The 15,334-nt window shown below is 36.9% G+C and overlaps 1 protein-coding gene across 1 annotated transcript; it reads left to right on the forward strand.

Moving 5' to 3' along the window:
* Positions 1 to 12,027: 12,027 nt before the first annotated feature.
* pou3f1.L (POU class 3 homeobox 1 L homeolog) lies at positions 12,028 to 15,036 on the forward strand. Its single transcript, NM_001103185.1, is given in 1 exon segment — positions 12,028 to 15,036. A coding segment is annotated over 1 exon segment (1,128 nt). The 5' UTR covers positions 12,028 to 12,036; the 3' UTR covers positions 13,165 to 15,036.
* Positions 15,037 to 15,334: the final 298 nt, after the last annotated feature.

The raw sequence follows: 15,334 nt of genomic DNA on the forward strand, positions 1-15,334 counted from the left end.
ATTATAAATGATAAAAGGCACAGGAGGCAATACAAATATAATTGAGTACACAGAGCCCCCTGTGCAAATATCCATTGATTGGGAGTTGGCATCCAGACACATCAAGATATAATTTATTATTTACTGGGTACACATTGCCGGCATTATTTTACTTTATGCATAGGAACACATATAAGAAGTGCCCTTATACTGTCTACTTAAGGTAAAAAAAAACCTAAAAAGTAATGTATACCTTAATTTAATAATACAAGTAGCACAAATAAAATAGAGCTATGTGCCCCAATAACTAACTTAATTATGTCTTCTTAAAAACAGGAAACAGACAAATTAACCCTCCCAGTCAAAGCTCTGTCCACTAGATTTATACCTTTTCCACCAAACAAATCAAGGCCTGTTTTGAGCCTCTGCCCATTTCACAATATGGCTTACTGTGTGTAGCGGCAGAAAATATGACAGAAAAGGGGAAATACAGGTTAAGAAAAATAGAGAAAACTATAGAAAGAGTTGAGAATGGAGGGAAGGGCAAGAGAAAGAGAGAACAAAACCAGAAAATGTATACTAAAGGACAAAGAAAGAAGCAGAAGTGAAAACATTGAGGAAGAAGGGGGCAAGGGAAGAGGGGTAGTATTGATAGAACAAGAGAGAGAGAAGGAAATGGAGATAGGGCAGGAATCAAGGTAGTAGGTCAATGACAGAAATAGAGCTGAAAAAATAAGTTTGGTGGCAAGGAGTAGAAAATATTTTGGTGATTGGGTGTGAGGCTTTAATTGTTTAAGTTTCGCAGATATGTAAACAGTTAGGTAACAGGAAATATAAAGCTAACTATAAGGATCATACTGACCATTGGTGGCACATAATGTAGAGGTCCTGATTGGGTGCTGGATGGATGTCCAGCAGCTGGCCAGGCATTCTTATCTTGTAAGTTATTATTTTCTTCTGTCGGACCTTATTCTGTATATGTTTTTGTTTTCATACAGTCTTTGTACAGTCAAACACTGGTAAAGTCATTTTTGGATAGGAGGTTGTTTGTTTGTTAGCATTTACCTAATTTTCAAACAGACCTAAAGCTACTAAGTATTTTTGAAAAAACTGTTTAACAAGATCCGTGTCTCACTGACGCATTTCAAGAGGCTCAAAGTGGCCATAGATGTGCAGGTTTACCTGCACTATCGGACGAAAGAATGGACGACCCCATCTCCCAATCTTCCACTAACCTTCAGTTTAAATAACGTAGTAAAAGAACAGATCAGCCGGTGTTCTGCCATGACAGCAATCGTACAAAAGTTTATGTCCGACAAAAGCTTGTGACAGTCTCTCACTAAAAAGCGGCAGCTGACAGAAATTTTCTAACCTGTCCAATCGAAAAATGACGGGACACGGTCGGAAAATCGTATTATATCTGTACTCCCACTCCATTCCACTGGGGTTAGCTTAATTCATTAAGATACAAGTTTCTGCAAACAAGGTGCGAGGTTCAGTAAAATAGTAAACTCTCCTTCATCTCATTATAGAATTAACCTCTGATTTTATACCAGAAGCTGTACAAGGCCAGTGGCACATGGGGCATTCAGACTGCTGCTGGCATCCTGTGGAAAAACGCAGCAGTAAAAATGTCAGTAAGCCTGTAAACATTTCTTGTCACCTAATGCATGTATTTTTGTACTGAAGTGTGCCTATTAATGCTTCTTGTGCATTAGCCATAGAAAGAGGCAATATGCCCAGCACTGTTTTCTGCCATATGGTGGCAGCAGACAAAGCCTGTGTGCTACATGGCAGCAGATTTGGGAGAAGACTGAAAACAGTAAAAACATGTATTTTGTATGCATGTATATATATATATATATATATATATATATATATATATATATATATATATATATATATCCTATATAATAAAGTTGAAGTGTCTCTGCGTCCAGTCCCTGTGTCCGTGGGATTGCGCTACTGTGCATGTGCCCCACCGCTACTGCGCATGTGCCCCACGGACCGTCTCTGGCGGCCTATGTTCTAGCGCCCGTTAATTTAACGGGCTTAATGTCTAGTATATATATATTTTACTGTTACCCTGCACTGGCAACAATTATGTGATCACTATTTCTAATATTGTTTATATAATTAAGCTATTAAGCAGGCACAGGGGAAGCCTTTTTTCAATAGGGTCCACCTTTGCATTTCAGACCACCGAAACAAGGGGTTTAATATGTAATTAAAGATGAAATACATGTCACAATGCTCCCTTGTGATGTTGAGCACTGTATTATCTTTGTCCTACACAATGATAAATGGATCCCCTGATTTTGTAAGAGAAACTTTTTACCAGATATTTGTGCAATTTTATCTTATTTTTTTTTTTTGGACTGATTTTTTTTGGACTGATTTGTTTAGGCCAATAAACGTGGCAGTACAGTTTTACTATATATTTGCTCCATAGTATGCAATAAATGGTTACATGTTGCTTGCAAACCATACAGGGAAAAACAAGTCCCAGAGGTCAATTATAAGGGTCAATTTTATCACTCCTTAAAGCGATGCTGACACATTCCTATAAAAATCATAGGAACGTGTCAGTATCAAGTAGTTGCTGCACCCGGAATAGTTCCCCTGAAAGCCCCACCTCAAACCCACCCCAAGCCCTATGAAACCTGCATTGACCTGACCCTCTGACACTGCTAAAAGATCTTCTGTGCTGTTTCAGTGACATTGGGCTGGGGGCGGCATGATCCTTCCTGTGCAAAGGTTCGCGGGGCTGTAACTAATGAGGGTCCAACTGGGGGGCCCAAAGGGGCTGCTGTCCGAGGTTCCCCTCCACCGCCCTTGCTGCGTTGCCGGTGCCACCACACAGCGTGTGCACATGTACGCACACGCAATGTGTTTTGCTGTGACCGCCAACTAAGTAATTGTTACTTTAAGTTCCTAAACCTGACTGTTTTGCCAACCTGACTGTCCCTTCTCATCCTGTAAGTTAGAATTGCTAGTGCCAACAAACTACTGAAGCTCAAATATGGCAGCCCATTCATAGATGAACATGGGGGATCAGATAGGTAATGTAAAAGCATTGGGCAAATACTTTTATGGCAATATTATATATAGCATTCAAAGGCAATGTTATGATAGATGTAAAAAAAAAGTTACATTGCTGGTATCAGTATCTCTAAATATTAAATATCATAGTCTATATCAACCAATTCATGCAAAAAGTTATTGGTCAATATTACCAGAGCTATTAACACTTTATTATTATGCTGTTCCTTGTAACAGGATAGTACTACAATGTGAGGCAGTGGATGCCTTCTAAACATTAATGTTGCCTGTCTGCCTCTTCATATACAACTATCTGGAATGTGATTTTACAATAAATGCTATATAAAAGAGAGAGTGATGTGCCACTAGATGAGTTTTTATGTTGTAATGGGAGGGTTTTTTCAATGCATTGGTGCTGCTTTTTTTTAATATATATATATATATATATATATATATATATATATATATATATATATATATATATATATATATATATATATATACATGTAAAGTCTAAAATAGAATAAGGCTAGAAATGCTGTATTTTTGTATACTAAATATAAACATGAACTTACTGTACCACAAGCCTAATCAAACAAATAATTTATGCTTTCAAAGTTGGCTACAGGGGGTCACCATCGAGTAACTTTGTTAAACATCTTTGCAAGACTAAGACTGTGCACATGCTCAGTGTGGTCTGGGCTGCTTAGGGATTGTCATAAACAAAGCTGCTTGAGTTCTGCATGGCTGGGAAGTAAGGCGGGGCTCCCCCTGCTGTTCATAAGTATGACTGTTTCCCTGCTCAGCAGTTAGGGACCATCTGACAATTCCTATCCACAGCAGTAAATGAAGGGAGAATTTCACTGCATACAGTCAGGTTTCTTATAAAAACGGTACACATTTTTTAATTATAGTATATTGGAGATATGTTTCTTTTTCATTAAAGAAAGTAAAAATGGAATTTTATTTTTTTGCCTTTACATGCCCTTTAAATCCAACAGTGAACAAATTCTTCTGCTCCTACTTCCCGGAAGGTGCAGCTGCAGAAAGACGGAATACATTAGTGTGCCATAAAACTGCTCCATTTCAAGCATATATCTTCCTGTACCTGAAACTTCTTATAATGTGAATATCATGCAGAATAGTAACTCTACTCCAAAGTCAAAGTATAAATTTTATCACACTATTCTAAATATCATGTGTTGCCTGCACCCAGGACTGCTGCAGGGCACCCTGGGATTTTATTTGTTTATGCAGCAATATCTGGGCCTCGGGTCCTCGTGCCTTCCTCCTCCTAGGCAGCCATGGCAATACTCTGGTCCCAGTGGTGCTTATGAAAAGCTTGCTGTGCAGATCAAATGAACAAGATTTCTGATGGCAGCCCTGCCTGCACAGGAACAGCTAAAAAAACTGGAATTGTAAGTAAGGCAAGAACTTCCAAGGCAGCAGTCACTACTAGATGTGGTAATAGAGAAGGTTGAAAACAGAGACACCCTGACTATTGAGAATTACGATATCTTCAGAACACTGTAAACGAATGTCAAACATGGCACTCTCTATGTATCATCCGGGTCTAATACCACTGACTTCCATTGCATCTGCCTCTCTCTGCACAAGTGCCCGTTTTGTAGCTGAAATCTGCCTCATACTCAATAATTTGCAGATTCAACTAAATTTAATGTGCAAGCTATGGGTGGTATGAGATGTCTTGGTGTTTTCTATGCTTAAAAAATCGCCACATTTGACAAATGCATAAAACATGGCAACCAAAGTTTCTGGTAACTTCACAACTTCAGGACTTTAAAGGGGTTGTCCACCTTCCAAACACTTTTTTCAAGTCAGTTGTTTTTACATGGTTCCCCAGAAATAAAGACTTTTTTCAATTATTTTCCATTATTTATTTTACTGTTTTTCCAAAACAGAAAGTCATTGGAAAAAGTCATTATTTCTGAAAATAACTGGTTGCTTGAGGGTGAACCACCCCTTTAAGGAAGTTATTTGTTAAACCTCAAATTGTACTGGTTTTCGTATTTGAGGCAAAAATCAAATACTTCGAGAAAAAATAAAACTCAAAATTATTTGAGATTTATTATACCCCAATGTTGCAAAAAGCCAGTATCCAAAAATCCTCCATCTCAGACCTGTCAAGTTCCTGCTTAAGTCAATGGTTGAGGCACCTATCTCAATTTGAAGTTATTGTGGTCTTCTGTGGGTTATGCCCTTAAAATCTAACTTTTTCAGGCAAAAACTCCAAAAAAAGTTTTTGCTCTATTTTATTGAGTTTTTACACAATCTAGTTTTTTTTATTAATAAATAAGCTAAAATCGGGCATGGGAGTTTGGTCAAGCTTTTTTTATTAATATTATGAGAAAACTTCAGATTTTAATAAATAACCCCCTTCATTTCACATCTGCAATCAAAACTATACTAAAAACTGAGATTAAGCAATCTCCTTTTACCATAATAATTCCACTTACACCCCCTATGTTTTTTGATGCAGCCTAATTAAAAGATTAGGAGTATTTGTTATTTTAAGTGAACAGTTAAGAATTGCTTTACATCTTCCTTGGTGTGCCCATCACACTCACACTAGTAGTGCTCCTTTGCACCTATGCATTTCAAACACCAGCCTTATTTTCACCCTCACATAGGTGGTAACTGTTTTTCTTAAACTCACTCTCCTTTCTTTAGGAGCGTCCTATTTGTGTTGGCATTTATCTTTATTGTGCAATATTAGATGAAAGCAACAGAAACATCTAATGTTACTGTAACGTGTCTGAGTATGTTTTGTGATTGAAAAGATCTATTTCAGATTAAAGACATTCCCTGGATCCATGGAGTAGCCTATGCCCAATATTCTTGGGATGGGAACATTACATGAATACGGAAACTAGTACAGTTATTGCATATTAAGTGATCTTCTGCATGGGCCCTGTGAAACAAGTGGGTATATAATATTAACTCCTTGATGCCTAACTTTTATTTTACTGGATTATTGGCACTTGCCATTTTGGCCACTACATAAATTAAACTGAATCTGTACCCTCTGCCAGCTGTTGCCTATTGGCTGATGTTTGAAACTGAGAAATGGCAAATCCACATCCATATTATGTGACTCTTACCAGAAACAGATCTAGGATTTATGTTGTTGCCTGGGGAAAAATTTAACTGGAAGACACTACCACACATATGTGCAGGTCCTACTTTAGCAAAATTCAGAAAAAAAGTCAATAAGATTTAGACTATATTTAGAGAATATAACACCATAATGGTAGATCATTTTTTGTGCTATAATATAAAAGGCAATAGAATATTCAAATATATGTATATGTACATGTCCTATAATGTGGAGATGTGTGTGTGTTTGAAATTATATATTTTGTACATTTAGACATGCTTGTATACCTTGAACTAGAGAACAGCTGTAGTCAAGATATGTATATAATTAACTCTTTTTCCATTTTTGCCCCAAAGCAGCAATAAATCCGAAAATAATTCAGCTAAAATCTGTTGAATTTATGTCAATGCCAGAGGTCCCTTTAACAATTTGAAGATGTCTTTTCTCCTTCATCATTTTCTGGTGTTTTACGCAGTTTTTTGCTTGAAAATTCGATACATTTGTTTTTTTAAGCCATAAACTCCAAAAATTTTAGGGGGCAGATTTATCAAGTGTCGAATTTCGAAAAGTCGAATAGTCAAACGATTTTTACTTCGAATCGTTCGAATCATTCGATCGAATTTGAGTAATTCGATGGTCGATGTTCCCAAAAAAATGCTTCGAAATTCGAATAATTTTGCATTCCAACTATTCACTCGAGCTTAGTAAATCTGCCACTAGGTATTCATAAACACTCTAATTTTTCGAGTTTATTTCGATCTGATGTTTAAGTATTGGAAAATAAGCCAAATTCGAAGCTAGCAATAAGGTCAATTTTGTTTCTGGTAAAATATGAGAAAAAAATGTGTTTTAATAAATAACCCCTATAATGTAGTTTTGCCTGAGGACACTTTTAAGCCAAGGGGCACCCTCTAAGGCTCTGTTCTGCTGTAAATCTGCCCATATATATATATATATATATATATATATATATATATATATATACCTGTATATATAAAACACACACAGATATTTGCTCTCACTCCCACCTGACAAGTTGTCTGTTTGGCCCCTGCTTGGCAGACTAAAAATCGTTCGACTATTCGATAGCTGAAGTACTGTCTCTTTAAAAAAAACTTTGACTACATACTTCGGCAGTTTAAACCTACCGAGGTACAATGTTAGCCTATGGGGACCTTCCCAATCAATTTTCTAAGGTTTTTTTGATCGAAGAAAAATCCTTTGTTCGATCTATTAAAATCGATCGTAGTATTTGCGCAAAATCCTTCGAATTCGAAGAATTTTACTTTGAGGGTCGAATTCGAGGGTTTATTAACTCTCGATATTCGACCCTTAGTAAATGTGCCCCATAGAGTTAGAAGACCTTTATGCATTTAGCTCACAAAACCCTACTTTATGCTTTTGTTTCCCATTCAGTATTAAATACAGAACAGCAGTAAGACCATTTATAATGCCTGGTTATAGTTTGGTTTCTCATTAACACCAAATACATTATTTTATGCTAGTCATTCTATACATATCAATGTGACTCTTTTAAAACCTTATCAGGTTTATTATGCTTAAAATATATGTAAAGGGAAAAAAGGCAAGGGGGATTTTATTCATCAAAACAAGCAGTTATGTGTGTCTGTCTGTGTGTATGTGTGTGTATGTATGTGTGTGTATATATATATATATATATATATATATATATATATGTATATACATACATACAATTATATATTATATTATATATACAATTTAGCTTAAAAACAAATAAAAAAGAAATATAATTTGAAATCACATATGGAAAAAGTGTGATGTCTTTCCCTGTATCTTTGTAAGAGTTGTGGATTTTTTTTTACTTAAACAGAAGCCTTTCTCTCTCTGGGTGAACCCTATTCAGTGAGCATTCTGTAAGCCCTTTAATTCCCTCTCCATAGTTACCATTGGGATCCGGACAAATATGTTCCTTTACAAAGACAAGGCCATCTTCTTCACAATGGCCAATCTGGACACTTTTAACCAACTTTTACTGCCTGTCCCTGTAACACCATAACAGCTAGTCTTTCTTTTCACTAGCTCCCAAGCATCTCCCCAGCTTTTGATGTCTACAAATTAGAGTAACTGTAAAATAGAAACCAAGGGATTTTTTTGAGTTGGTCATAATGACATCAGATGGCAAGCAAGGTTCTTGTATTTGTCCAACAAGGGTCATGCAGGGTATAGTTTAAAAAAAAAAAACTGCAGAAATGGCATTTATTTAAAATGAGCCAACGTGAGGGTCACACGATGCAGACTTAATAGCATGACAGCATTGTAAGAAGCTTTTACTGCCTAAAATAATTGAATGTGCAATTAAGAAAACAAAACATAGTGGCTTTATAATTAGGCATTATAGACCCATGGGCCCAATGCAACATCCCCAAAACGTTTAAAGTTTTAAGCTGTCAAAACTATATATATATATATATATATATATATATATATATATATATATATATATATATATATATATATATATATATATATATATATAGCAAATAAACCAGTTTATATATATATATATACAGTATATCTATCTATATATATATATATATATATATATATATATATATATATACCTATTCTATTATATTAACCTATCGCACATGCATATTTATTTATTTAGAAAATTACACTGTCACAGTTCCCTTTTTTACTATACTGCATGTATTATTAACCCAAACAACCAGGTTTCTTTCATTACATAGAAGTTCTATCGATCTACAATCCTTATTTTATCGATAAATACTGCACATGTACAAATGCATATGTTTATATACGTAGCAGTAGTTATATGACAAGTAACTCGTTTGCGTATCTGCACACAAGTAGGTCAATAGTTTTAATCTTTTCCATAATTTCTTCATTTCCTTTGGTAAATCAGAGTGATGTACACTAGTTTGCACCTGACATTTAAGCACCTCTTTTTTATATACATTTTCGAGGATCCAAACAAATCAATTAACCATCTTCCCCACTTTTTAAAGAGGATACTGGCATATAGAGATACAACAGATACAACGTGAGTTCATATGAATACTTATTTTCAGCTTAGCATCTTGCCGGTGGCTCCCAGGATCAGAAGGGTTAAAGTGGCATCTTTAACTAATGATTCAAATTGCTGGACATGTATTTCATCTTCCAAAAAAAACAGAAATACATGTATTTCATCTTCCAAAAAAAACAGAAATACATGGCTAAATTTTATTTGGATTTGATGGTTCTTGTACTCCTGGCTGTTCAGGTCCCGTTTGCTATTTCTGCGATAAAACTCCAATTAGCGAACTTAGTTGGGCATCAAAAAGAGCAGCGCCATTTTAAATTGTAATAGAGCTGTAAAAGATTTTTCTGACCTTATGATGGGAATCTATTTTTAGGCAAAATATTATTTATACAGTAAATAACTAGAGTTCATGTCTGTCACCGAACATCCACCTGTCTATCATACTCACCACCATCCAGAATTAACAATGGTGGTTTAATATTTACATTTACTATACAAATTATTTAGCAGGGAACAAATAGAAAAATAAACATTTAAACACAGAAAGAAATGCAGTACAGTAATGGAATATGTCCTTTATTTTTTATAAATGATTTATATAAAATAAGGAACTTTTAGACAAACTTCACTGACTTCCTTTATTTTATGATATATCAGAACACCTGCCCCCCACCAAACACAACAACCTATGTTACACATAAGACACACAAGTAAAAGAAAAAACAAGAGATTAAAGAATCATAAGGAAAATACTTAGCAAACAATTTATTGACACAATTTGAGGATATTAAGAATGAAAATACAACAAGACTTACCATAAAAACCTGTTTCCAGGAAGGGAATCTGTAATAACAAAAAGGAAAATGTTATATATTAGTTTGTCCTTCTGAGTTGGGTGCAAGGGAGAGGAGGGTTTGATATAAAAATAATTGATAAGGATCCAAATGTATTTATATATGTACACATTGGTATGTGTGTGTGTGTTATATACACAATATATACTGTATATTAGCTATGTGTGTGTTTACGGTGGCAGGGTGTAGGATGAGTGGGTGAATGAGTTCAGAATGTTCATGAGGAATCTGATTGTGTGTATGTACTAGCCTTCCTTTCTGCTCTGTGGATGGCAGCTGCTCTGCAATTCATACAACTGGTAATTTGCAGTTAGGGCAAAACGTGAATAGAAAAACAATCAGAAATCAGTGGAGGGAGAGGGAGAGAGAGAGAGAGAGGGAGAGAGAAAAAAATGGGCTATCGGTACCTAATTGACTTTGAAAGGCACCAAAATGCAGTTTTATTTCTTAAATAACACCCAGCCTAGCAAATAGTTTGTTTTCCATGCCTGATAGATGCAGGAGGATTAAAATTTAATACAAAATAATTAGTTGCAGTTATTGGAGTGCCTGTGTAATTATATTATTTTGATTTAACGACTTTGGGATGCCAGGCAAGGAGGGGGGAATAAAAGGCTCTCAGCCTTGGAAATAATGCTTATTCTTCTTCTATTTCAAATACTGTCGGTAACAGCCTCTTCTTTCATTAGATCATCTGCACAAGCCTCATTAGAACACAGAATATTTCATATTTGTGCCTCTGAACTTCCAATACTGCGCGAGGAGCTGGGAGCAACTCATTTTCATGTTAAACTCCCCTGGTGTAAAGTCAATTCTTCTGCCTTTGCAATAGAAACAGAGTGATAGCAAATGCTCTGCCCAAAAATAAATAAATGAAATTTAAAGATAAACTTGTTTATGCACAGATAAGGAGGTGAAACGTGGTGCCCAAAAATAAACATGGTTCCTCTGACAAGCCTTATTTTTTTTAATGTAATATTTTGCATGCATTGCTTAAAAATTAATCAAGTTTAACCATGACGTGTTCGCTGGAAATACATTTCCATGCCTAGCCAACCCATTCATGGGTGCAACACCAGCACCTGTTCCTTTTAAATAACTGAATGGAAAAAAAAGCAATATTTAATGGTAAAGGTGAGGATCACCCTATATGAATCAATGGGCTGGTGGCTTGGTTTCTGTTTAGTAATTGCTGTGGGTGTTATTGTTGCAATAGAGAAAGGTGCAGCACCACCTGGCCCCAAACTGTTGTTGAACTACAATTCCCAAACACCTATGGCAGTTGGAGCCCATCAGGCAATAGAAGGTGTATCTGGCGACCCCTACTAGCTAGAGGTACCTGACCTGCTCCCTGTTATCAGTTTCCCCAAAACCTCTTAGCACAAGGTCCAAACTGTAGCCCACCGGCTGTAGTTGGACTACATCTCCCAGCATTCCTTGTTGTCAGCGATGTACTTCGTGCACTGATGGAGCTCCATCCTGATTCGTGTCGATCTTAGAAATTGGCGAGCAAGTGACCTTTTCGTCTAAGTAAAAGGGCATAAGATGGCTATGGCAGCCGTTCCGTTGTATTTGGCGGCAACACTGCTAATAACCCAGTTATGAACAAGAATTAGCGGCGGATAAAGTCTACCCAAACTTAAGTAGCTCCGGCGCGCAGTCCCACGGAGCACAAGAGGCGACAGCGATATTCCCATTCCAATATTTCTGTGGAAACCTGCAAAACACACACTCCTTACTCCCCCACGTGGTTGTTTGCAAAACAGCATGAATGAATGCGAGTGTCCAATGAGAGCGAACGGCAGCTAATCCATCTGGCGCCGCTATCCACTTAGAGAAGAGCGCGGAACCAATGAAGCGGGAGGAGGGGGTGGACGAGCTGTCAGTCATTCGGAAAGAAACCAATGCGGCAAGCGGGGGCGGTGCCGTCGGCGGCAGTTTCTTTTCACTGGGCTGGATGTTGGTTCTAAAGCGCAGAAAGCTGAGAAGTGGCAGTCAGTAAAGGAGTAGGAGCCATGGCAGCAACTGCTCAGTACCTGCCGAGGAATAACAGCTTGCCTTCCAATCCGCTCATGCATCCGGACTCTGACAGGATGCACCAAGGTACCACCTACAGAGAGGTGCAGAAGATGATGCACCAAGAGTACCTGCAAGGCTTGGCCACCAACGCCGGCCATCCCATGAGTCTTACCCATCATCAGTGGCTGCCCAATCCCACCAGCGACTGGGGCAGCGGATCTCATCTGGGAGCACAGGCAGAGCATGGAAAAAGTGGGGTGCAGAGCAGCAGGGAGGACCTGAGCAGCAGCTTCCACCACCACAGGTCGCACCTGGTTCATCAACAGACTCCCAGCAGTCACGCGTGGGCACAGAGTGGGGGGCATCACCTGCCTTCCATGTCCCCCGGCTCAAACAGCCACCAGCCCCTCATCTACTCGCAGTCCTCCTACACCAACCTGAATGGCATGCTGGGACCTCAGGCTTCCTCTTTGCACCACAGCATGAGAGACCCCTTGCACGATGACCCCGGAGTTCATGACACTCACGTAGAGTCCCCTCCTCAGCATCTGGGCCACCATCAGGACCACTCAGATGAAGACGCCCCTAGCTCAGATGACCTGGAACAATTTGCCAAACAGTTCAAACAGAGGAGGATCAAGCTGGGCTTCACCCAGGCAGACGTGGGCTTGGCCCTTGGCACCCTCTATGGCAACGTCTTCTCCCAAACTACTATCTGCAGGTTTGAAGCGCTGCAACTGAGTTTTAAGAACATGTGCAAGCTGAAGCCCCTGCTGAACAAGTGGCTGGAGGAGACAGATTCAACAACAGGGAGCCCCACTAACCTAGACAAGATTGCAGCCCAGGGCAGGAAAAGGAAGAAGAGGACCTCCATTGAAGTTGGGGTGAAGGGGGCATTGGAAAACCATTTCTTAAAGTGCCCCAAGCCCTCAGCTCATGAGATCACATCCCTGGCAGACAGTCTCCAATTGGAGAAGGAGGTGGTGAGAGTTTGGTTTTGCAACAGAAGACAGAAAGAGAAAAGGATGACCCCAGCAGGGGTCCCTCACCCCCCCATGGAGGATGTGTATTCACAAGCAGAGACCCCTCCACTCCATCACACACTGCAGACCTCAGTACAATGACTAAGAAATATATAAAAGAGGGGGAATTGTCAGGGGGTGGGATGAAGTAAGTACTTTTGGATTTTACAAAAGAATATAGTTACAGGACCCTTGGGAAAAGACTGGAGAATCTTTTTGCCACAAGATACATTTAAGACACGCAAACAAACAAACAAAAAAACCTTTCCCAGTTCTGTTTGTTACAACTCCGCTCATCTAGTGTTCTTGTTCCTTCTTGAAGGTAAAAGGAAAAAAAAAGGGTGGGTGTCATTTATTCTCCAGAAATCTGAGGGATAGGTTCAAAATTCTATGAACTGTGAATATTTTTTATTATTGTAAATGTAAATTCTCATTCTCACAAAGACTTTGGCAGCTTTGAATGGAAATATGTGTTTTATTTATTAAATAGTCAGTTAACCCCTAAAGTGCTGTAAAAGGGCATATCGCTGGCATGGAAGGGGTTTATAGATACCCCTGCAGGTTAAAACAAAAAACAAAGTATATATTTATTTGGAATCCACCAATGATCAACTTCATTTGTTTTATCCTAAAGATAACACATCCAAAGGTTCTTGTTTTTCGTTAATTTAATTTTCCTTTATGTTGTAAATTTCTGTTTCTCTCTTGTCAGGGGCAAATCTTTGCCTGAGAAAGTTCATGCTGCACTAGCATTTTTCTGATTAATACTTTCTCTCCAACCATCCCATTCATTATGATGGGATCTGCAATGAAGTCATAATGCAATATCAATTGTTAATGTTTTAATTCGCTGCTTCTAAAAAAAAATCTCATGCCACATGTTTAAGTTCTTTAGCTTGGCATTTCATATTCGTGCCCAAAAGAATTAACGCAACACACAACTTAAACATCTCCAAAGGATTCTGAAAATAGTGTATTGTGTAAAAAGAAAAGAGGGGGAAGATATAGAAAAAAACAAACGTATTCCATTATAAAGCAAATAAACTCTAAAGAAGATTTTTAACTGGTTTGTAAATATGTGTTATATGTATACATATGTACGTTTTTGAAATTTGTGTGATGATGTTTTTGTTTGTTTTTTTTTTGTTCCATTCTACACACTTTTGTACATTTACTAATTTGAAGAGGATATTTTAATATTATTTCCATATAAACTTGACCCCCCCTTCTATTTATTTTGTCAGTTTTTTTTTTTGTTTGTTTTCAAGTTTGGCTCTGTAAATTACTTTGTAATATATATATATATATATATATATATATATATATATATATATATATATATATATATATATTATATATATACATTTTTGGTTTGGTGAATTCTGTTTGTAACTTTTACAAATATAGATTTTGCAATTTTACTTTTTATATTTATGTTAAAGTAATATGGTATTACTTACATAAAAAAAGGAAGCCCTTTAATAAAAAAAAGCCTCATGTCTTTTCTTTTTTCTATAAATACATATAAATATTTAAGGTAGACGAGATGTTGATTTTTAATTTAAAATGCCAAATGAAAATGTGTTTAATGCTATTTAAAATCAACTTAAATGTATTTGTGTAAATCAGTTTTTTGCGGCCCTGGTATAAATAGTGCTATAAAAAAACTTAATTAAAAATAGTTTTAAATTCTTTATGTAAAATGCCCTTCTCTCTCTATTGTTTCCCCCCCCCCCCCAAATAACTTTTCTTTCAATCCTCAGCTGATTTTGTCAACTCTTGATTGCCGAATACATGGAAACCTCAGTACTTTCAAATGTATATAATGGTAGAATATCAAAGCTTTTTTTTTCCTTTGTGCATATTATTTCCTTGCATACCTTCTTGCCGACGGTGAAAACAAAATCCATAAATCTTTTTCTTTACAATTTGACCTTACATAGTGATCTAATAAAAAGACTGAAAATAAGAGTTCTCTATGTCTGTAGTGTTCTTTATTTAAAGATTTGTAAAAATCTGAACGCGCTGCAAAATAGAATTCCAGTTTATCGTTTTAGTTTAAATTTAATGTTACAGTTACTGTATACTTTTCACAGTTACATTTTGCTATTGAATTGCCTTTACTTCCAAAGCGAATAAGTGCCTGCAACTTAGCTTTTTTGTTGAAGTCACAAAAGTATCCTTTTTTCTTAAAAAAAAATATTGTTTATGTTCATTTCCAAGCAAAAATTCAGAAATGCAAATATGACAGGTTAACATTTACAAAGTCTCT

Source organism: Xenopus laevis, chromosome 2L, assembly GCF_017654675.1.
Source record: "Xenopus laevis strain J_2021 chromosome 2L, Xenopus_laevis_v10.1, whole genome shotgun sequence".
NCBI classification, from domain to species: domain Eukaryota; kingdom Metazoa; phylum Chordata; class Amphibia; order Anura; family Pipidae; genus Xenopus; species Xenopus laevis.